Consider the following 24,857-nt stretch of genomic DNA (forward strand, 5'->3'; position numbering starts at 1 on the left):
TGGCCATATTATATAGAGTAAAACTGGTTATGAATCATTAAAAGACAATTAATATGTACTGGTAAGTACCAGACATTCAGTTAGGGATTTGCCTAGTAGAAATATTTTGGAGAAAGGCTTTATGCTCAGTTTTATTTTATGTTTTCAGCACTGATCTAGTAAAAGAAGCCCAAGTCAAATAGATGATATTGGGTTGGTACAAGGAGAAGGACCCACGTGGATAATTCAAGAGCATCTGGAAATAACATGTGCAGAAAGTAATGTAAACAAAATGATCTTCCCTGGGCAAGCTAACATACAGGCTAGCAACTTAAAGAAGTCTTTTAAACTGCCGCTACTTCATAGGCTGCCTGATGAGCTGTCATGCTAAAAAAGATAAAGGGGTGGAAATTATCAGCAACTCAGATATGTCCTTCCAAAGCAGCACAATACTGAAACAGTCCACACAAGAGTGAGCTCTCTCAGCAAAATCTACCTGCTATGGGATCTGCACCTTTCAGGTCTTTGAGGGACTTCTTGAAAGCACATTTTAATTCAAATCAAGTAAACATACCAGGTAGGTTCTCTAAGTATAGTTATGCAGCAAGTTACATAAGCAGTTGCACCACCATAAGGAAAAAGATATTGATATGATGAATCTATCGTTCATCTTGAGCAGTGGGTTGTGGTTCATAGTATTTATGTTCACATGTGATATATGCCGGAAGTCATTAAAAGCATAAGTAGGGCTGGAGTCTTTTACAGCAACTTCTCTGTCAAGAAAAGTGCCGCACACAGTTATTGCATCAGTTCCTGAACTTTTCTTTTACCAGCTGATTCAACTGCATGGTTTACTATTTACATAGATTGATCAATCAAGGCATCACCATGCAGACAACATCATTATGAGTTCACATAATTCTTTCTTTGTCAAGCAATAAGTAAAATGTAAATGCAAGGCTGTCTTGGTAGCTGACAGGTTAGATATTGTGCAACAGACAGTACCTGTACCATTTGTGCATTTGATTATCTTAGGAATTTATCGCTCTTTCTGGATAAAAGAGTAATTGTTTGTTTTCTTCTTCCCTGTGCTTCCAGCAGGACTCCTCAGTTCCTTGTAACTAGTGCAGGGTGCACCTGTTCATAGCACTAAATAGCTTTGATTGTATGAGCTACCCAGTAATTTTTCCACTGAATGCTTATGAAGATAATTGTCCTACCACAAGTTACTCTGTGTAGTAAGCCTGCCTATACTAAGTCCCAAAACACTGATTAATGGGTGGATATATATCTTCAGTTGTCTGATACCAGTGGGGGAGATGGACATTTTGGTCTGACCCAGTGTAGCTGTTCTTACATTTCCTTTTCAACTCCCATTTCTTGAATTTTTATGCTGATACATATTTGCTTCTCATGCTAACCACATTTCAGATGTTTTATCACTGCATATTAACAGGTTGTTGTATTGCTGTTATTGCAGTACACCCAAAAGAATGCAAGCAGAGGAGAGGCAACTAACTAGTCATTGTGTTCCAACAATTTAAACAGCTTCTGAATATATATTTTTCCCATGACTTCAACCTTCATGTAGGATTCTTCCATTACATCTTCAGTGATGCAAACTTGCCTGGCCTTTAAAATAATTCATCTGCACTAGTAATTATATAAATTTTGATCGTATCTGTAATTGTTTATGCAGGGCTCTGAAAGCCACAGGGAAGATGCTTCATAATATACATTATTATTGTTCATTATGGGGTAAACCTTGTCCTTGGTGCTGTAAATAATGTGTTGCGAAGTTCTGTGGGACTAGTTCTGGGGAAGAAGAGCAAAAGGAACACCATCCCCAGGATGCAGAACCGTGACATGACTCTCACTGTAATTTTAATGCCATGGTAACCCCACAGTTTCATTTGGTAATGTCCTGTTTATTGTAGGCTTTTTCACACAGTCTTCCAGTCCATGGGCAAAAGAATGAGAATTCCTCTATAGCTCTTCTCAGGCTTTTCACATATTAGACAGAATTATTTTTAGGCTCAGATGATCAGTGATGGCAGAATAGATGCAAATTCCTGGAAAGATGTATCTGCACGTTATGTTTTTTGAACACAGCAAGGGTTCCTGCATTTAACAGAAGCAAATGTACTGAGCTTTGAAAATGCGGTGCTAACAATTCACTTTGTCAATCTGACTTTAAATAGAACTCTTTTTTAATGAAACATAAAGGTAAGTTATGCAAAGGGAAAAGAAAGTTTATCTAAACCTGTCAAAAGTGTATGACAGCTCATGCTGAATTTCTGTATTGCTGGGCATGAGTTCAATGCTGTATCAAGGCCAAATGGAATTAATGATAATCTTTGAGGGATTCCTTTCTAAAAATATACTTGCAAGCTTTTTTCACAGCTGTCATAACTATCTTAAGCCTAGAAGAGCTGGTGCTGGAATAGTGGAGCATGGGCATTAAAGATGTCTTTCAGGTAACTGCTGAGCACCGTAAAATGGTTGATGATATATTTTCCACATCTTGGGGGAAATATGGTATCTAACCTAAATTTACCACTCTGCCTTTTTCCAGTATAAAGCTGTGATATAATCATATCTTCAGGCTGTTTCAACAGTCACAAGGTTGACACTAATCCATCTTCTGTTAAAGTTACTGACAAGAACTACTTACCACCCTGTGCACTGTGGGGCTACTTCGCCTAGAATGCCCTGTCTTCTACTTCCAGTCTTCTACTTCCCTCATCGCCTGGCCATCATTTGTACCTTGGTGTTATGAAGGTAACAAACTCCTTTAGCCTTTTTTCCCGGGCAACTCTGGCAGCAAAAGCAGAAGCAGAAGTAGAAGCAATTGAAACAACAGAGATCCTTGCTTGCTCATGCTTACAGCTGGCCTCACTGTCTCCTTGTATGTGAGCAAATTATATTGTTCGCTTGGGGTATTATCTAGCAGCAGCAGACAAACAAAATGGTGTTGGGACAAACTGGCTTGATTTCCATGCCAGAATTGCTCAGCTAATAAAATTATGATGGTTTTAAGTCCTGTCTGTTGCCCGATAGACAAAATGAACAGTAACAGGTGGCCAGGACCAGATGGGATTTACTCAAGATTTCCAAAAGGGTGCAGGGATGAAACAGCTGAAGTACTGATGGTGGAGGTCTTACTAAAACTTCCTTACTATTGGAGGTCTGGAAGTTGGCCAATAGAGTGCCAGTTTTTTAAAAACTGTTTCAAGGAACTGTGGACGAATAAACTTAGTGTCTATACTGGGAAAAATAGGAGAAATTGTAATAATGAATAGAATTTAAGGACACACAGGTAAATATAACATGCTGAGGAAAACAGCTTTTGTAAATGGAAGTCATATCCCACAAACATAGCAAAATTGTCTGAATTGTTAAAAAATATGTGGACGGGGAGAACCAGCTGGTGTTTTCTTCATGGTTCTTGGAAGTGATCTAGGAAGGGGATAGCCAGATTAATCATCACAGCAAACATGAGTGTCTCTGGGAATGATCTCTGAGTGGTTGAACTGGCTTAATCTGAAACAAATCTCAGGAGCATCTTGGGGGAAAGATCACTCCATCRGCTTCTGTTTATAGGCTGTATGGATGAGATTGCATTAGGGTCCAGCACAGCCCTCCAATACCACGTCAACAAGCCTTGTGGCTTCGCACTCCTGATATACCTTCATACCACTCCCTAGGTCATGCCCCATGCACGCTTGCCATCATTCTCTATTAAAAAAAAAATGCTAGCAGGCTATGAAACAGCTATCATTAGTTTAAGACAGTTATGCACTGAGGAATGATATCACAGTGTCAGAGGGATCTTGCCTAGTACTAGGAACTCCACTGCTTCTTGTAAAATGTGTTCTACATCTGGACATCAACATTGTGCTGTGCTGTCTCCCATTCAAAGTAAGCAGCAAAGACTGAATGGAGAAGTGACCTTCCAACAWCCCACACAGATGATTGCCTTCCTCATGCCCACAGCTGCCTAAACCTTTCTCCTGTGGTTTTGACAGCAGCCAGCTGCAGAAGTGCACATATCGCCTGGCCCAACCACAGGACTCTGCTCTTTTGGTAGTTATTCACCACTCCCTGGCCAGTCATCTAGTCTAAAGCTACTCTCCAAGGCATCCTTTTGGCTCACAGGTTGAATCCAGCTACCTCAAATGTTGCTTGCTCTCCTTGATAGAAAAATATCTGGGAGGATGGGTATAAAAAACGATGATATATTTGGCAACTGTGTGGTATTTCTCTAGATTTTAAAAAGGAAAAAACAACCTCTCTGTAGTCCTTTTTCCCCCATATCTGACAAGGAACATCCTGCACCAACTCTTTTTAGCTTTCTTCTCCTTCTTCCCAGCCAAGGACATTTGAAGAAGTTCGGGAAGACAGAGTGCCCTGGATGCTCTTGTGACAGCAATTCAGCAAACCTAGTCCACTCAGATGGTGGCTACAAACAGGCTGGTCTTGCTCTGGGCAAACAGCTTAGCATCTGCCAAACAGGGCAGCACAATGGGAGCTGGAGAGGCGCAAACAGGACATTTTTGGCTTCATTCCTGTGATTGTCCTGCTCCAAGATTTTGTTGGTGTCAGCTATTCCAGAGATGTGATCAGCCTCTCAGTCAATCCCTGTCTCTACAGTCCATGGTACCATGGTACCACGTGGGTGAGAACCTTAGCCGCAGCCTGGCGTCTGAAGAGTTTCAACAGAAGTCAGCCAGGCAGAGACATTGTCATGGCTGAGCCAGACTGAAGCCTTATTTTCTCTTTTTTCTTAAAAGTATGTGTAGTGCTGAGCATTTTCCAGTTACTGCTTTTGATTTCTTTCAGACTTAGCTGAGATATGACAATTGTAAGGGAACAGTTCTAACTGGAACACAGCTTGTTTAATGTTTGATGTTGGAAATACTTGCCCACACTAGAGATGTTTTTCATTATTGTCATTGTGTTTTAAGACTTGGCTGCAGCAAGGCCAAGGCCAAGTAACAGGCATGGTAGGACATTGCATGGTCTTTTCATGGGGTATTAGACAGTATCCTCCTGGGGATACTCACATCAGGGCCTRATGTGAGGGTGTGGGCAGACCCCAGTATTGGCTTGTGTGGGGCCCCATAGTGGCGACTGGGTCTGTGGGCCTTGAGGATCTCCCTGATACAAGGAGGGCAGAACTGGTCTGATGTGGGTGTAGGAGCTCAACTATCATTGGCAGCGTTTCCCTGTGGACACACTTTGTGAGTGAGCACTGAAAAAGGGATGGAGCTAGAGCAGATCACACACTGCTGTGGTAAAGATCACATGGTTTTGAGAGAGCAGAGGAAGGGAGAGGGTGAGTTACACATGCGCTTGGAGGGGGTCAAGGAAGAGTCAAACGTGGCATATTTTTGGGTGCTTTTAGCATAGCGCCTGAGGCCTCACTGGACTGTTGCTGTGCCATTTGTGAATGCCAGATAAACTAGGTGACACCTTTCACTATTTGTCTGGTGCCAGTGGTGTCACTGGGTGGCCCAATACCTTACAGAATCTGAATTGACCAGATCTATTACAACTACTCTGGTTGGCTTAGCTCACCATTGTCCTTGTACTGGTGTGACAGGCAAACAGAGGGGGAAACTGTCACTCAGCCTGTTCTTTAGGGTTTGCCTACTCACAGTCATACAGATAGGCCAAGTTGAAGTGTACATATGACCTGTGGTGCTCTACAGTTGGAGGAGGTTCACCATACCTGCCATGATGTAGCACAACATGGACCACACCAGCTGATGTCCGTGGGCAATGAGGTGGTGTCTGTCTCACAGACAGCTACTTTCAGTCAGCTTATAAACTCTCCCTAACGGCTGAGCTACCCTGTTAGGTTGATACAATGGGCCTGAACTGTCAGTCCGGGTTTCTGTAATGAGCTGACACAGATCCCAGAGCTTGTGGATCAAGTCTACCGTACATTCAGCTTGATGCTACCAATAATAAGAGCTTGCCTGGTCCTACCCTGAAGAAAAGATAAGGAAGGCATTCATATAGCAGTGTGGCATGGAGACAAGAGTAGCATCATCTGGACTGGCGAGAACAGCAGAGTGACGTGCAGCAGACAGCAGAGTGTTGTTGCAATGAGTACTTCAGAGAGGTTGCCTGTACATGCAGGGCATAGCCTCTGTTTCTTGGTCTCTTGGGGTGGTCATATGCTCTGCGTGGGATGTGTAGACACCCATGCCTATTGAATAAGTACCAAGGTAGGAATTGGGCCAAATTCCAGGCACTTTGGATGATGTCAGTCCACTCTAGATAGGCTTTGCCTTTCTGGAACCATTGTTGGGACCCACTGATTCTGCCTGTTGGACCTTCTGTCTGTCCAGACTCTGTCTGTCCCTGCCTGCTTCACCTGAAGGACAGGATCTTTCCTAGGTTCAAAGCTTGTGTGTGTTATCATTCATGAAATGAGGAGAATAAGGCATTCTTGACCAGACTGGGGAAACCAAGCAGAAGTGCACGGACTCTTGGTTAGTTCCATGGGAAAATGCCAGAGTAGAAGGCCAGGAGACTGGAGCAGGACCTACAGGCCCTTTGGGAGTTCTCTGCTTGCCCATCCTGGTCTACATCCTGGTCTCTGAGTCTATTGAGAAGACTGCCTTCCCAAGCACTACAGCTATGCAGGAACTTGCTATCCTTGCTGGAATTGTCAACGGATGGAGTTAGAGGGAGAGGAGGCAGGACTGAACCTCTTCAGGAAGGCTGGGCAGGGAGACCCTGACCACACCTCCAGAGCATTGCTTCCTGCATATAGCAGGTCAGCTGGAGGAAACTTCAGTTTCTTTAATAACTGTATCTAGAAGCATGGCTTGGACCTATCTAAAGATAAATACAATACTACTCTGTCATCCTTCTGAGGCCATTACCACTTATTTCTGCTCTGCCCATGTTTTTCCACTCCCCAAGAGTGTAGACAAGTTCAGAAGAGTAAACATATCATGAAGTTGCATAGAAAGTGAGCAGGTAGGAAGGCAAAAGAGCTTTGGACCCCCCAAAATCATGGACAGTCATTTGGCAGATTTCAGAGCAGGGACACTTTCTGCTGCTTTTGTTTCTGCTGATTATGTGGAAACAGAACTGTCCACATACTATCAAGACTGCATACTGGTTTGTCACATCATTTTTCTTCCTCCAAAAAGACCTTGGCTATAGACTAACTTCTCCTTAAGGTAGAGGCAGTAGTACTTTCCACAAGATTAATCACACAGGCTTAATTTCTGAGCTGTTGGGCATGTGAGTCTGGGATTGGACTGGAGCTGTGCTGAGCACTCAGCTAGGACTGCAGTCAGTGGAAGTTGTCCTTTAAAACTGTAAAATCCTTATCAAAACATTCAAGTTGAGCGCTAAAAATAGTGGCCTTAATTGACTTTTGACCTTTATTACATACCAGTAACGAAATGGTGATAATCATACATCTTCATCTTACCAGGTTGCTGTTGAAAAAAAGGTTTCAGAAGCTTTATACATATCTATAGGTGTGTGTGTGTGTGGGGGGGCTACATACATATATAGGTATATGTAAATTGCATACACTATGTACTTTTTTATAAATATATATAGAGGATGTTTCATAGGTGTGCACACATACATGCATGTATCTAATGACCTTGGAAAGCTTATGAAGAATTTAGTATTTCCATCCTCAAGTTTGGTCTGAATGATGTTTAGTAAAAAGAAAAATGAGGGGAAAAGTGCTGGCTAGCTCTCAGTCACTGAACACTCTCTTTGATGTGCATGACATCAGCACTTGCATGTGCAAGCATCAGACCTGTGGAAAACAAGTGGCTGCGTTGGACTGAAGACCAGCTGTGATTCTGGCTTTCTTAACCATAAAGCTTTAGTTTTCCTAACCATAAGAAACTTTATTTTATTATAAGAGGAAATGGGAGGATTATGAGTGACTGACAAACCATTCAGGATAAAATAAACGATGATATATTCTGAGACATGAAGCATTGTTTAGTCTAACCTGTGTTCACTAAGAAGTACAATGGCTATAAAATTGGTCTGAGTGAGTGGTGTCTCAGTGGCAGGTGGCAGATACATTGTGGGCAAGATGAATGTTCTCAGAAGAAACCAAATGAAGAACCTACAAACAGAACCATTTTGTGAGGAAAGTGTCTACACTGTGTTGTTTATCATAGCCTTCCGCTCTGGACTCCATCAGAACACACAGCAGATAACACCACAGCCTCTTTCTTCAATTAACATTAGAATATGAAAGGAAGAAGATGACAGTAGACCTGAGAAAGTGGGAGAGATGAGGAAGAATGGTTTAGAGTATGGCCCAGCTCAAAATGATCATAATTGAATTTCTTGGGTGCTTTGGAACACTGACAAACCATCAGGTTCCTAACAACTAGGAAAAAGGACTTGGATAGGCCTGTGGTGACACTAGTGAAGTGCCAGCTCAGTATTCAGTAGTGCTTAGGGGTCTATCAACTGCAGTCATCCTTCTCCCAGATGAGTATTCTCTCTATTATCATCTTTCTTTGTAGATATTTATTTATTTTTTTATTTAATTCCTGAAGGCATAGCAGTGCATCTTCAACAGGAATGGTGGATGATTTGGCTCCTCCAACTATCCTATTGCCAGGTGGATATGACATTCCGCTGAGAGTATCTCAGTGTTCAAATCTCTTCAGACTGTGGAGGGACAAGTGCTCTAAGTATTAGATTATAACACAGAAGGCGGGTACTTCCACCTCCTTTGTTCTTGTTTTTCAGAAAGGTTACCATGGAATCTATGATATGTGCTGTAGTCTGCACTGGATGAAAACCCACATTTTGAGTGATGCCAAGCTAGGCAAAATTCTTTGGATTACCTTGGAGCCAGATGCCTGCCTACCCATTTTAGAAAATCCAGGGGGCTTTCAGGAACAGAATATAGGCTATGAAGGACTACATGAGACAACTGGTTTTGCTGTACTTGGAATGTTGGTTTCCCCATCACTTTCCTGAACAAAAAGTAGCAGCAGATCTCATTTCAGAGTTAAATGTCCTCTAAATTCCATTTCAAAAAGGCATACAGGATTGAAGACATTTAACCTGAAAAAAGACCAATTGCAAATGAGATACATAATTTAGTAGAATAATGAATATTTAGAATGGATTACTAGAAAAATGTAATAAATTCTTATTCTTTAGCTGGAACTTTTGAGTTAAAAATCTAGTGTCTTCATAAAGCACAAGTTATGAGGGTTGATTACATTCAGTTGCAAAGAAATAACAATTTTCTCCCTTGAGAAACTCYCAGGTGAAATCCCATAGATTCCCAAAGATATCCCAAAGATAGAATCCAAAGAAACAGGAGGCATGATTAGACCACTTAAACATTGGTCCAAATGCTAAAAATATCTGAGGAAAGATTTTTAATTTAACTAATCTAAATAAGGAGGAAAAAAATGTAAATGTTAATAAGAATTCAGGATAATGATAAAAATACAGCAGTTACTTCTCATTATTTCTATGGAAAGATCTCTACAATTTTTATTATTTAGACATTAATTATCTAGAGATTGATGAAGGACTAAACAGTAATTACAAATCAAAGTGATAGAATTTCACATTTTGTGCAATTTCTCATTCACTTTCCACTACTGGAGGCGTTTACTCTTCACTTTCTGTCTTTTTGCCAATTTCCCGGCTTTTTGCTCGGAGCTTGTTGACCTGCGACTCTGCAATGTCAGCCCGCTCCTCAGCTTCCTCCAACTCGTGTTGGATCTTGCGAAACTTTGTGAGATTGACATTGGACAGCTCCTCCTGGGGATAGGAAGAGATTCATGAAAACCAAAAACCAATTATCCTACACTAGGTTGATGTACATGAGATTTAATAATAGAATGTGAAGATGCAGAATGACACTTATCATGCTCAGTGTATCTGGAAACTAAACGAAGATGATCAAATCCTTGCTGGTTTCTACTTTAGAAGGCTCATTAAAACTAATTTCAAATAGGTTTTTGAATCACAGAATCACTGAGGTTGGAAGGGACCTCTGGAGATCATCTAGTCCAACCCCCCTGAATGTTTTTGAATAATTTGTGCTTCACTGGACATGCTGTGGTATTTTGTCTTTGCATAGTGAAAAAAAGAAATCAGAGTGCAGGTTAGCAGGTTCTCCTCTCCAGCAATTCTAGAGGGAATCCAAACAAATAGCTTAAATAGATACCAAGTGTTTAGACGTTTAACAATACTTGACAGGAATCTTCCCCTGAGTATAAAGTGCTAAAGCTCTTTAAAAATATTCAATAATTATATCTAATTACAGTTATTTCCATTAAATCACTTCCCAGTGATTTACTGTCATAAAATTGTTTTACAATATTTGAAGGCAATGTTCTTTCTCTRAGAGTAAAATAGATATGAAATAAAGGAAGTGAAAGAAAGGAAGAAGAGACCTGCTCCCACAGGTGTTGTTCTGAGCCTTCCTTACTTTTCCCAGTGATTCAACAATGGTCAGAGAAAATGTATTCTCCACATTGCTGAGCTGGTCCATAAAGCACAGCCAGAAGATGACAAAAAAGTCGAGGGTTCAAACAGAGCTGGACAGAGGAAAACACCAACACAGAATTCCACCTCTGCCAGAAGAAGGCTGACCTGGCTCACAGGGATACTTACAGCCTCCTCAGCTTGTCTCTTGTAGGACTTCACTTTCATTTGCAGCTTGTCCACCAGGTCCTGGAGCCTGAGAACATTCTTCCTGTCTTCCTCAGACTAAAGAGAACGACAAGCAAGAGAAACAATTCTGTGCCCTTCCTCTTTAAATACCCTCTACATGAAATAGAGAGTAAAATTCCTTGTAGGGTATTGCTGCCCAGTAGAACAGAGGTGATAAGTTGGATCCTCCTAACATGACAGGAAAAGCAGTTTCTTATGTTCCGTGATTCCTCACTGTCAACTTGCTAACTGTGTAACTGATTGAGAAGGACAGAAAAAAATCCCTAAGCACAGGGCTACATTTTGGCTTTCTCTGTGAAGGGCATCAGTACGATGCGGATTCCTGCTTTACCTGGTAGGTCAGCTCCTTCACTCTTCTCTCGTATTTGCGCACACCCTTCACAGCTTCAGCGCTGCGCTTCTGCTCAGAATCAACTTCCCCTTCCAGCTCCYGCACCTGCAATGAGAAGGCCATGCTTGGAGCTTTTCTATGGCTTCCCATGARACATGCTCCCTGATGCACAAACACCAGCCCTACGCACCCTGGCCTCCAGCTTCTGGATTTGCTTCTTGCCTCCTTTCAGGGCCAGCTGCTCAGCCTCATCCAGACGGTGCTGCAGGTCCTTCACCGTCTGCTCCAAGTTCTTCTTCATCCTCTCCAGGTGGGCACTGGTGTCCTGCTCCTTCTTCAGCTCTTCTGCCATCATGGCTGCCTGGAGARCAAAGGAACAGCGCCAGTTTGGGGATGGGAGACATGCTGGGGTAGCAGCCATCCACCACTAGCAATGCAAGGAGCCCACARCTCACATCTGTGATGGCCTTCTTGGCCTTCTCTTCAGCATTGCGGGCTTCCTGGATTGTCTCCTCCATTTCACTCTGAATTTGGGAAATGTCCATTTCCAGCTTCTTCTTGGTGTTGATCAAACTGGTGTTCTGTGCAAACAGCATCACACATTTGTGTTTGTTAGCTCATCAAATTAAGAATATTACATGAATTTGAGTTATTTCAGATATATTTCTGTGAAAAATTGATACCACAGATTTTTTTGTAAAGTTTATTATCATTGGGGAGCAATGCTTTATTTCTCGAACAATTAATGCCATTAATCTGAGAGGGAGTACTTTTCCCTTAAGCTGTAACAAATCTCATCAACCCAGACTGGATAAGTAAAGGAATAAAAATAGTGAGGGAAATTAGAGAAATGCTTTCTCYTTAGCATAAAAAAGGAAGCACTAACTCACTCTTATTACACTGAAAAAAGTTTGTAATGTAGATGGGATGGTTTGCTTCCAGCATGTTTTTATTATGTAAAACCAGACACTTTCCATAGATGTAGGCACTTGATTGTTAGTTATGACATGTAGCTACCATAGATCCAGAAATTCAGCCCCACTCTCTTGAGCACATTTTTAAAGGAAGCACATTTTTAAAGGAATATGAGGCTTCCCTGATGTTACATCTCGAATGACAAAGGAATGAATGCTGCTGTACTTTCAGAGTTTTAGTCCCTGACTGCTCAGATTACATACTATTTGGGGGATGCCACTAATCAAATCTGGTCCTGCGACTAAGTGTGTTGTCGCTGGAGATTAAGGTAGGATGCAAAGATGATAGAAGCCTGAGTTGCATCCAATACAACCTGGGAACATAGGCAGCACACACACCCAGACCTGGGAGTTCAAAAGCAGTCCTGTGTTTGCTAGTTTGGATGGTCATCAACTTTCATCATCATCATACTGCTCAAATTCAGCACAGAATCAGGATACCAACATTTTCAATAAACATCTCTTTTAGTATCATAATGGTTACTTCAGAAAAGGTTAATCTTGTCTTACAAGCTGAGCCTCCAGCACTGACTAGAGTAAATCATATAAAATGTTCTCCTGCTAACCAGTACTGACATTTCTCACCAAGTCACCTCACCTGGGTATGCAGGAGCTGCACACGCTCACTTGCATCCATCAGCTCCTGCTCAGCCACCTTTCTTCCCCTCTCTGTCTGTTCCAGGGCTGCCCGTAGCTCCTCAATTTCAGTCTGCATAATGTTTGCTCTGCGCTCCACCATGGCCACCTGCTCCTTCAGGTCCTCCTGTGCCCTGAGAGCATCATCCAAGTGTATCTGGGTATCCTGTAGAGCAAGTGAGAGAAATTATAAGCTGTCTCAGAACCCTTTTGCAATGAAAATGTCAGCTAAGACATTTCTCCATGTGCATCTTTTGTTCAATGGACCTTCAGCACTGCCTGTGTGTTCCTCAGGTTCTTTTGTGCCTCTGCTGCCTGGCGATTCGCATGGCTCAGCTGGATCTCTATTTCATTCAGGTCTCCCTCCATCTTTTTCTTCAGTCTCAGGGCATCATTCCTGCTCCTGATCTCAGCATCCAGGGTGCTCTGCATGGACTCCACAACTCGGAGATGGTTTCTCTTCAGCTGGTCGATTTCCTCATCTTTTTCTGCTATCTTCCTGTCAACTTCAGACTTCACCTGGTTCAACTCAAGTTGAATGCGAACGATCTTCCCCTCCTCATGTTCCAGGGAGGCCTGAACAAGAATAAATGAGAACTCAGTATTTGTTACATGACAGATGTTGAACATTAAATACCATAGCAATTGAGAGAGTAGTCTTCATTACAGCAAGTAGAGAGAAGTGGTGTGTTTCAGATAATATCTTTACACTTTCCTACACAATCTCTTTTCCTTTTGTCTGTGGGAATAATTTCACAGTGTTTATAATGAGATACAGGTCCAAGACTTTTAAGAGATCAATAAATAATGCTGTGTACCTCAGCTTCCTCCAGAGCAGCCTGGATTTCAGATTTCTCCTGCTCAATCTGCTTCTTCACTTTCTCCAGCTCATGAATGGCCTTTCCTCCCTCTGCAATCTGCTCCGTCAGGTCAGCAATCTCCTCTGTAGGGACAGGGACAAATGGCAGGGTCAGGCACTGAGCAGCAGCAGAAACGTCCTGCCACAGGAAGGTGACACGCACCCTCGCAGCACTGCAGGCATGGAGCCATTTGATGTGGTGGCTAGAGAAGCTTGCAAGAAAGGCCTGTGAGGAGCAGAGYGSCCGGGACTTACGCTGCAAGTTCTTGTTCTCCCGCTTCAGCGTCTCCAGGTGGTCCAAGGACTCCTCGTAGGCATTCTTCATCTTAAACAGCTCCGTGCTGAGAGAGCGAGACTCCTTCTGGGAGGCTTCCAGCTCAGCCTGCGTTTCCTCATACTTCTGCTTCCACTCTGCCAGGATCTGAAGAGCAAGAGGGCCTGAGTATGGACGTGGCAACCATGAGGGGATGCTCTGTCCCCACAGCACAAGGCTGGAGCCCAGGTTACCTTGTCGAAATTCTTCTGCTTCTTGTCCAGAGCTGCRCAGGCAGCRTTYGAYCTTTCCACATCAATCATCAGGTCCTCCACTTCATTCTGCAGCCGCTGCTTTGTCTTTTCCAGGGAAGCACATTTGGAGTTCACAGCTTCGACGTGTTCCTCTGCATCCTGCAGACGCTGYGCCAGCTTCTTCCTGGGAGATGGTAAGCACAGCTCCCAGTGAGGAAGCGCAGGGGAGCCTGTGGTGTGCAGCTGGGTGTGTTTTTCACAGCAGCACGCTTGGCCACTTGGCAATGCGAGATCCCCTTTCACACACAGCACAGGACCTCTCCCAGGCAATCATCGTATTCCCAGGCCCAAATCCCAAGTGGCTCTAGCAATGCCTCTGCCCCCTGTGCACACCCTGCATGGCCTCTCTCTGCCATCCTCCGTCTCATGGGCTTTGTTGCTTTTGCCAGCCCACATCGTCTGTGGGATGTGTTTTCCCTCTTCCTGCCACCCCACCCCAAAGCACAGCGCTGGCTTCTTCCTGACAGTATCTCAGTGGTCTCTTCCGACTCCCTTGTTAGCCTCTGCTAGCCTTCCCCATCTTCCCCACGTACTTGGCCTCCTCCAGTTCCTCCGTGCGCTGAATGGCATCCGTCTCGTATTTGGTTCTCCACTGGGCCACTTCACTGTTGGCCTTGGACAGGGCGCGCTGCAGCTCACCCTTGGCTTCCTGCTCCTCTTCATATTGTTCCCGGAGCAAGTCACAGTCATGGCGAGCGGATTGCAAGGCGTGGGCCAGGGCATTCTTGGCCTGGGGGGACAATGGGATTGGGACAAGGAGTAGCTGTATCCTGGGAAATGCCCTGACTGAAATGTTATCAGGCACTGGATTATTCTCCTGTGGGAATGAGGACAGTCCACTGGATGGGAAAGGAAGAGCTGTGAACTTGCAAAAGAGTTAATGGATAGACTGGCGGGAACAGGGAGCAAAGCCACCATGAGAAGGCTTGCACTGAATTACCTAAGTGGGGCTTTTCCTGGCTCTCATGGTGGTGGTTCTGTAACTCCATTTTACAGTGGCTGAGGCATCACTTAGGCAGGAGGAATAGTGCCCCAAAGACAGATTTTGGGAAGCGTCCTCACCTTTATTTCTTCCTCTAAATGCCTCTTGAGTTCCTCAATCTGTTGGGTGAATGCCTGCTTGCCTCTTGACAGCTGAGAAATCAGAGCATCTTTCTCCTCCACCTGGCGTGAATATTCACCTGAAAAGGTCCAAATAAGTAAGAGAACCTTTATGAGACCGATTTAAAGTGATAACCCTAATAACGAAATGCACATGAAAAGTATTTTGAGGTTTTCTTTCCTTTATTGAATCTTAGTCAGTGATACCCATTGAGATCCTCTAAGTACTGTGGAGAATTTCATCTTAGAGGCAGGGAATGACAAATATCATGCCCCTTCTTTGATATCTGAGCAATCATACTGTATGTTTGCACTAAGTCCAGTGGTTTCCTGAAACATCGAGCTTACAGCATGAGTACCACATGGTGCATGTCCCCAGGTATTGCATTTCATAGAATCACAGAACTATTGAGGTTGAAAGTCACCTCTGGAGATCATCTAGAGAAGGTTGCCCGGGACTGTGCCCAGTTGTGTTTTGAATATCACCAAGGATAGGGACTCTACAACCTCTGTGGGCTACCTGTTCCAGTGTTTGACCACCCTTGCAGTAATTTTATTTTTCTTATGTTTAAATGGAATTTCCTGTATTTCAGTTTGTGCCCATTGCCTCTTGTCCTGTCAGTGGATACTACTGAGAAGAGTTTGGCTCTATCTATCTTCTTTACTCCCTCCCATCATGTATTTATACACACTGATTAAGGTGCCCTCCTGGGTCTTCTTTTCTCTAGCCTAAACAATCCCAGGTCTCTCAGCTGGGATTAGGATAGATGCTCCAACCCCTTAATCATCTTTGTGTCCCTGTGCTGTGCTCACTCCAGTAGATCTTTGTCTCTTTTGTACTGGGACGCTCAGAATTGGACACAGCACTCCAGCTGTGGTCTCACCAGCAGCAAGTAGAGGGGAAGGATAACCTCCCTCAGCCTGCTGGCAACACTCTTCCTAATGCAGTCCAGGATGCTGTTGGCTTTTTTCGCTGCAAGGGCACACTGCTGGCTCATGTTCAACTTGTACTCCAGGACCCCCAAGTCTTTGTGACCCCTTTTTGATCACAGGTCTTTTTTAGCCCCATGTCATTTACATTGTTCTCTTAAAAAACATAAATATCTTACCAGCCTCTGTTTGTAGCCGCGCTCTCTGAGCACTCATGTCATTAATTGTGCACTGGTGCTCCTCCTCCTTTGTCTTAATCTCACTTAGCTGATCTTCCAGAGTGCGACACATCTTCTCCAGATTGGCCTATGTGCATGAAGAACAGAATGAAAAATACTAAATGATTGTTTTTTCAATACACGGAGTTACTGAGAATGAGAAGAAAATAAAAAGGCAATGATTTAGGAATATATAAGTCAAATGTCTCAGAAGACTGATGTGTCTTACTATAAAATTTCAGTCCCTAATTTTAATATTTGCATAATTAATTAATGTTCATACCTAGTTTTTGAAATAGAGAACATGGATGCTGACATGCTGTATCATGGGGAATTTTTTAAAATTTCTGTTTGGGACTTACTGACTATGTCATTAAAGTGTTTAAAGGAGGAAAAGAACAATAGGAAGGAAAAAGGAAAGGGTATAATTGAAGTAATTTCTATTTTAGAATAAACCAAAAAACTGATAACTTCAGTATCTTTCAATATACTATTCTGAACCAAACAATGCGAACCCTTTAGTTCCTTAGGCTAGGTGCTTCAGATATAGCTCTCACCAAACACAACCGCATAGTATTGTACTAATCCTGAAATAGGTAAAAATGTTGTAAAGTGTAACTCTTTTATTTTAAAATGTGATTAATTTAAATATATTAAAATATGAATACTTCATTATGTTCAAATTGCTCTGAAGAAATATTGCAGTACCTTGGCTTTGGAGACGGACTCCATGTTACTGGCCAAATCGTCAATCTCCATCTTCAGCTCACTCTTCTCCTTCTCCAGCTTCTGCTTGACGCGCTGAAGGTTGTCGATTTGCTCCCCAAGCTCGGCCGTGCTGTCCGCATGCTTCTTCCGCAGGGCGGCAGCTGTGGCTTCATGCTGCAGAGTGGCCTCCTCGAGGTCCCGGCGCATCTTCTGAAATTCTGCCTCACGCTTCTTGTTCATATCAATCTGAGCTGCCGTAGCTCCCCCTGCTTCTTCCAGGCGCTCACTGATCTCCTCTAGCTCCCTGGAGAGGTCAGMYCKMTGCTTYTCTGCTTTGGCCCGAGAGGYMCGYTCKGCCTCGATTTCCTCCTCCAGTTCCTCAATACGGGCCTGGGGAACATTAGGCACCATTCACACCCACGCCCTGCTCCTACCCAACCTCTTTCAGAATGAGGGAAGGGACAGAACAAAGACTCGCCTGCAGCTCCTTGATCTTCTTCTGGGATTGCATGCCCAGGGCTTGCTCATCCTCRATCTTGCTCTGGATCTGGCTGATTTCAAAGTCTTTCCTTTGTGCAAAGCAAACTGTGTTAGAGCCCAAAGAAAAACAAGTGTGAACATGCACAGCACAAAGGGTTCCCCACAACCACACTTACTTCTTCAGTTTCTCATCCAGCTGCTGCTTATCATTTTCCAAATCCATTATGCTGTCGTGGGCCAGCTTCAGGTCTCCCTCGAGTTTCCTCTTGGCTCTCTCAAGGTCCATGCGCAGTTTCTTCTCTTGCTCCAGGGACCCTTCAAGCTAAACAGAAGAAGATCATGAATGCTCTGCCTGCCAGGTCTACCTCCACAACTGTCCTGTTCTTGTTGAATGTGTGTGTGTGTGTGTGTGTGTGTGTGCTTACATCGTCCACTTGCTGCTCCAGCTTGGTTTTAGCTTTGGTCAGTGTATTGACTTTGTCCTCTTCTACCTGCAGGTCATCCAGTGTCTGCTGGTGGGCCTCTTGGAGGGCTTTCTTCTCTTTTGTCAGCTTGGCAATGTTCTCGTCCAGGGCCGCCATCTCCTCAGTGAGGTTTTTGACCTGTGAGAAGAAGGGAGCAGGTGGCAATTAAAGGAAGTAGCTACAAACGTGCTGTACCAGCMCAGYGTTGATTTCTGGAGTGTGAGTGACAAGTTCTCTGTTGTACCTTGTTTTCGGTGGCATGCTTTTCCTTCTCAACCTTAGCCAGTGTTAACTCCAGGTCATCAATATCTTTCTTCAGCTCTGAGCATTCATCCTCCAGTTTCCTCTTCTTGGCTGTCAGCTCGGCGTTCATCTCTTCTTCATCTTCTGCTCTCTCTGTCAGCTCCTTGATTTTGGCTTCGAGCTGGATTTTGGTTTTGATCAGCTGGTCACATCGTTCCTCAGCATCAGCCAAACCATCAGCTTCCTACACAAGATACATTTAATAGAATGCTTTACATAATTCTGTTCTTCTTATGTCTGCCTCATAATTATTTTTCCTCCTGATTTTCAAAGAAGGAACTATTATTTTCAAGGTAGCTTTGCAATGACACTTTTAGTTAAAGCTCTTTATCATAGGAGTATCTACTTGTCTTGGAACGCCTCTTGCCTGAAGTTAAAGGTATATATATTTTTAAGCATCACACTGTAAATGTAGACTCTGAGCAGTTTTTTTTTAAAGCTTTTTCACTGTTCATGCAACTCAAAAATAACTTTGCTTTGAAGACAGTGCCTGAAAATAGACAATGCCTTGTATTTTTTCATCTTTTTATTAATGTTGGATTTCACTGGACTGTAGACTGGCATAGAAGTTATTGGAAGTCCATGTAAGCAGATTTTTTAACAGCCAAAGTCTAAATCCTGAGAGCTAAATATTCCAATATTCTGCTGAGAGATGCTTATTGCAACTGTCACAGGATGATTTACTGAGCATGAACTCATCTTTAATAAAAGTCTTTAGTTTATACCCTAGTTTGTTGCCCTAAGATCCTGTTTCAAAGGCAGCCATTGACCAGACAGGTATATAGCTTTTCTGGTGAATAAAAACAGTTTGGAAAGAAGGCTGGTGTATTACCAGTGCAGTATCAATTGACTGAATTTACAGACATCCTAAGATGCAAACTTTGAAATTGGAGAACTAACCATTATTCTCCACGTACTGCTAGTTCCTTTCCACATGGTTTTAGCAAAGAACAGATTTTTGGAAGAGCTCTATCATATTCTCAAAGGTCACATTTCTTTTTGCTGAATATGAAAAGAACCTAAGGCTACTAACTCAGATGGAGGTATTTGTATTACAGGCATCAAAAGCAAGTCAGATAAATCCTAATCCTTRCTGGTGAGGATAGTCCTAAGGGGATCCTTGTTGCCCCCATTTTATCTCCAGGGAAAAAGAAGATGCCTCCACTTTCATCACTGTTCTTCCCAAGAAATGCTAGAGAACTGGCACCCACTCTCAGCCCCTCTTACTCCGCATGAATTTATTTGTGATTCTCTAAATCAAAGTGTTAATAGGACCCCCAGACTATGTCCATTGATCAGATGATAATATATCAAAATTATACAGTAAATAAGATTGTATAAAGATATCATGGTTGCTACTGTAAGTTGCCATGTATGATTAAAAATATGATACTGTAAGCTGTACAATTTACTAACTGGAAATCAATTACTCACCCTTGATTTAAAAGCCTAAGGGATTAGCTGTTAAAACTCATTGCAAATTTGTTAATATTTATACATTTCACCTTGGCTTTTCAGTGTGGTTTTCTGTCATATTTTATAAATTATATATATGGTGTTTAAATAAATATTCTTTTGCGATAAGATATCTCTTATTGGGATACTTGGGATTATTTTACACAGGGCATTATGAGTCAAAAACATTAGCAATGCTTACAGCCTGCACTTGGAGCTGCAGATCATTTTTCTCCTGCAGGAGGGACACCATTTTCTCCTCCAGCTCCTTCCTCTTTGCCTCAGACTTTGCAAGCTCTTCTTTGGTTTTCTCAAACTCTTCCTTCATGTTGGCCATTTCCTTCTCAGATTCTGCACTCTTCAGCAAGGGCTTGATTTTGAAGAACAACTTCATCCAGGGCCAGTGCTTGACGTTCATGAATGAACGAACATTGTACTGGATGCAGAAGATGGACTCCCTGAAACATTAAAACATATGTTTAACTATATATATGAATATATATATACAGTTCTATATATAATAGTTGTACATAGTTGAACATATATGTATATATGTGTGTGTATGTGTGTATGCAGTTATGTGATTTTTTTCAAAGATAAGTCCAAATGTCAGGTTCTATAAATCTTATCAATTTTCTAACAGAATTTCATTATCCAGGTAGCCCCAGGAGATGAAATAGGCTCACTCATATAATACTAAATAAAAACTAAGTGTTATTGAGTCAAAACCTAATTGGTTCTAAGAAAGCTTAAGGAAAGTCAACATATATTTTCAACCTTCTCAGTATGCATATCAAACTCTTTGAGATTCAATCCTACACTAAATTTTCACCACGTTTGTACACCATCTGCAGAAACAGATGCTTTATCAGGCAAGTTCAGGCAGTATAATGAAGGCTCCTTCAAAGAATGCAGGTTAGCTGATACAGAGCTAATGAATGAAGTGTATGTAGTAGCTCAGGTCTGAAAAGTGGTCCAGCTGTGTTAGTAAAGCATAATGCTTGAGAATACAAGCTCATCTCCCAGAAAAGGTGAGAAGCTCAATAGAGCATGGCATTTCAAAACTTATTAAGAAATCTTTCAACAGAACTCCCTAGTGTGATGTAGAGATGGTCTTATCTCACTTTTATGGCTGAAGAAAAGGAACATCTCCAGAAGGTGATTTGGTGCATTTCATGGCTGTTATCCAAGAGAAGAGGATATACTTCTGTTTCAGAAGTGTGCATTTCTCCCCTTTGACTATAAGGGGAGTCTAAAATAATTAAGACTAGGTATCTGATTTTTGGACATATATAAAGAATTTAGCCATTTACAGAATTTAGCACAAAGTAGCACAAAAGGAGATATAAGTTGAAGATTGCCATCTTTTTTCCTAAARCAGGGTATTATACTCCTTCTTCTAGTGCCAGTTTATACTCCCAAACACACATATACTGGTAAACTGAGTTAATGAGAAAGAAATGGAAGTTCAGTGAGAAGCAGCTCATCTTCACTTTTGTTCATGTCCTTGGTGTGTGATGAGGATTGGCTCAACAGGCCAAATACTGTAAATATCAACCTTCTCTCCATCATTTTCTTGAACTCCACTCTCATCAGGTACCCCCGGCAAATGGCTTGTGTGCGAGTGATGAGCTGTGCCAGCTTCTCATCTCTCATCTCCTCCAGGAGTCCCAGCAGCCCAGCTTTGAAGAATACCTTGAGAAAGGAAATATCACAGCATGTCACTGTCAGGTGGTGCAAAGCACAGACCCACAGTACGTGAGTCAAGGAGTGATTGTACCTTGGTGTGACCAAATTTGTACTGGGTGTGGTCCACATCAATGGAGCCAAGGAGCTTCTCAGAAGCCTTCTTGCTGTCAATGAACTGTCCCTCTGGGATAGCACTTGCATTAAGCACCTTGTATCTGTGGAATGAAAGGAGGTATGAATTAACAGAGACTAAGTCTAAAGTCATAAGCTTATACAAGCTAGTGAAATTAGCAGCATTCTTTGCAGCAGCATGAAGCTGAGGAACTTGGACTTCCATCCCATGTTTATAGATGACATTCTTAGTGAAATGAATTCTAATAACAAAATTAAGGAAGCTTTCACTGCGTTTAGCTGAACAATAGTAGATGAAAAGATGATACTGATATCCAGGCATTTCATTCTGATATCTTTTTGTCTTAAGCTATGCTTTCATTCTTGAACAGAAAATTGCTAGACAGGAACATTGCCACTGTACATGTAGCAAGAAATGATCTTCCACTGACACTAGCAGCATATACAGAACACTCTAGCTGAGTATGTAATTTGTGTATGAGATTTTTTGTAGCCATATCTCAGGTTCCCCCCTCCCCCCTTTTTTTTTAAATCTTGGAAGTACTGGCTTGTGTAGCTCCAGTGTGCTTCCCTAGTCAGAGACATTGGCAAGGTTCAGTTGTGTGGTGAGCAAAAATTAGTGAGGGCACCTGACGTATCCCTTCATTTCTCAACAGTTTCTCCTTTGTCAGCCACACATGCTATCTTTGGTTATACCTTCCTGCAATTTGGTCCTTCTTTCAGTTTTAATTACAAAATTACAGAATTATAAAATAGCCACAAATGTTAAAACAGGTAAGATTTGTAACTTATGTAGTAAACACAGGATGGAGAGCAGAAAGGGCTCTGACCTCTGTTTAAAGTCTGCATAGAGGATTCTGCTGGGGAATCCCTTCCTGCAAATTCTGATTCCTTCTAGCACACCATTACAACGCAGCTGGTGAAGCACCAGTTCATGCTCCATGGCACCTAAAAGAATGAGACAATTATTTGATACTTTACTAAAAAGCACAAAGAATAATGACTGCATCACAGCAAGATCTCCCTCTACTTTGTCTTCTTACCGGGTGTTTTTGTTTCATTGGGGATGATGCAACGCACAAAATGGGGGTGAGTGCTCCGTAGATTGGTCATCAGCTTGTTTAGGTTCTCCTGTGGGATCATAGGCAAAGTTTCTTTTTTTTATTATTATTATTATCAAATGTTACCTCTGTAGCTACACTACCAGATGAGCATGAAAGAAACTGTGTAATGTGTTCTCATGAGGCAGACGGACCTATCCACTCAGATGACTCTCATGGAAAAAGGTCACCAGAGATTTGAGGCACCAAAAGACAGAATTCTCAATGGAAGATGATTATCCTCAGTCACCAGACTCTCACTCTGCACGAGATACTTAATTTTGTTAGGAATGCAAAGTTTACAGGGAGGGCCAAGAGAGAGGTATTTAATAGAATTAGGTGCAACTTGTGAAGATATATATGACAAAGGCTGAGCAGAGGAAGACAAGAAAGAGCTACTGCTGGGTGAGAAAGGGGGTCACAGCTCTCAGAGAAAAGGCACAAGGGGTAGGCCCTAGAGCACACTTTGCTGGAAGTGCTTTTAAACAGCAAACCCAGGAACTAGCACCGATTTTAACAGTTACTTTTATTGGGTAGGACCTAACCGCTCTCGGGTTAGCCCTGGTTTGGAGCAGTGGCAAGGCTGTTTAGAGAGGTATCCCTTCCATGCAATTTAAAAACCTGTCCAGAATGCCAGGCAGTAGCTAGATGCTACAGGAACCCAAACAGATGCTTCTCCATCTGCCTTAAGCCCTGTCCATCGGTGGGAAGGTAGCTGGCCTTGGCGTTTCCATATCAGCTTAGCTTTCCATATCAAATTTATGTGCAGATCCAGACTAGATATTCCCTCAGGCAGGCAGCCAGATCCCTCCTAGGGGAGGGGGAAATTGGGCAAGAGCTTGGTCCTACCAAAGTACTTGTGAGTAAATGAAACTAGAGTCTGACTCTGAAGTGCTCTTTTCAAAAAGGAAAGATTAAGTCAACAGGTATCGTCTCATTGGCCTCAGCTGACTTGGAGTCATCCCTTTTATGAATAACTGAAAAGATGTTTTTGTTACAGGATACAGAGGGATAATGAACTTACCCTGAAAAGAGCTGAGACAGTTTGGAAAGAAGAACCTTTCTTCTTGCCCCCCTTCTTGCCACCGCCACCACTCTCTGAAGAATACCAAAAACAGATGGTATTACAACTTTGAGTTGCAAACTTTTTCTCTGTGAGACTGTAAGAAGCTTGCTCATACGTATTACTCATGCTAAGCGAAGAACCTAGGATGCAGTGGGACACAGAGTCAACATTCATTCTAAAGGAAGAGAGAAACTTGTTTTCTGGATACAGAGGTTCAAAGGTATGCACTGACTGGAATCCTAGGACTTATCATGGCTCACTGGTCTGAGATACATTTGATCTTTTCCTTTTTTAATAAATTCAAGCTATTTGAGACTCTTCACAGTATGCAGTCTCTTAAGAACATGTTGAGAAACCACCTACTCCAGCTCATATTCATGGCTCTGAAAGAGTCATTAAAAAAAAAAAAAAAGATGAAAATATGAATTTTAGAGAACAGACCTGCCTCTCCTCCAACAGAGGCAAAGAGTAAAGCCAGTGTCTTCATGGATGATTTCTGGTACAGCCCCACAACAGTTTCATTCAGCGGGTCCTTGTTCTTCTCAAGCCAACCAGTGATGTTGTAGTCCACTGTGCCAGCATAGTGCACCAGGGAGAAGTGGGCCTCAGCCTTGCCTTTGGCAGGCTTGGGCTTCTGGAAGTTATTGGACTTGCCCAGATGCTGGTCATAGAGCTTGTTCTTGAAAGAGGTGTCAGTTGCCTTGGGGAACATGCACTCCTCTTCCAGGATGGAAAAGATGCCCATGGGCTGGAAGAAATAGCAGCACATAGAAGAGAAGAAGAAAGGAGGAAGGAGAGGTGAAAAGGCAGAAAGAATCACAGACAAAGAACAAGCTTTCTGAGTGGGACAATATAAAAGCTCTCAGTCTTTTTCAAAACAGGATTCTTCTAGAATCAATTTATGATCAGCAAAGCAAATTGTAAAAGAATCTAAAACAATACTTTCATAATATCATATGTATATGTACGCTTTTGACCTACATTATGCATATATAAAAGTAATGAATTCTTGAAAATATCAGACATTTTGAATTAGAGTGATACCTTCTCAATGAGCTCAATGCAGGCAGCCAGATCCATCCCAAAGTCTATGAACTCCCATTCAATTCCTTCCTTCTTGTACTCCTCCTGCTCCAGCACGAACATGTGGTG

The 24,857-nt window shown here is 42.4% G+C and overlaps 1 protein-coding gene across 1 annotated transcript; it reads right to left on the reverse strand.

Moving 5' to 3' along the window:
* Nucleotides 1–9,621: 9,621 nt before the first annotated feature.
* On the reverse strand, nucleotides 9,622–24,851 carry LOC112967416 (myosin-1B). Its single transcript, XM_026068554.1, has 26 exons — nucleotides 24,750–24,851; nucleotides 24,147–24,453; nucleotides 23,664–23,737; nucleotides 22,583–22,670; nucleotides 22,370–22,487; nucleotides 21,499–21,622; nucleotides 21,277–21,413; nucleotides 19,921–20,176; nucleotides 18,205–18,447; nucleotides 17,922–18,098; nucleotides 17,673–17,818; nucleotides 17,495–17,585; nucleotides 17,017–17,406; nucleotides 16,270–16,396; nucleotides 15,122–15,240; nucleotides 14,593–14,789; nucleotides 14,000–14,183; nucleotides 13,748–13,913; nucleotides 13,452–13,576; nucleotides 12,901–13,209; nucleotides 12,596–12,799; nucleotides 11,479–11,604; nucleotides 11,214–11,384; nucleotides 11,024–11,128; nucleotides 10,633–10,728; nucleotides 9,622–9,774 (listed from the first exon to the last, which is right to left on the reverse strand). The coding sequence occupies exons 1-26, from the start codon at nucleotides 24,849–24,851 to the stop codon at nucleotides 9,622–9,624; spliced, it is 4,335 nt and encodes a 1,444-aa protein (XP_025924339.1).
* Between the last annotated feature and the right edge of the window lie 6 nt (nucleotides 24,852–24,857).

The sequence above is a fragment of the Apteryx rowi genome, unplaced genomic scaffold, assembly GCF_003343035.1.
Source record: "Apteryx rowi isolate R43461 unplaced genomic scaffold, aptRow1 scaffold_275, whole genome shotgun sequence".
NCBI lineage: Eukaryota > Metazoa > Chordata > Aves > Apterygiformes > Apterygidae > Apteryx > Apteryx rowi.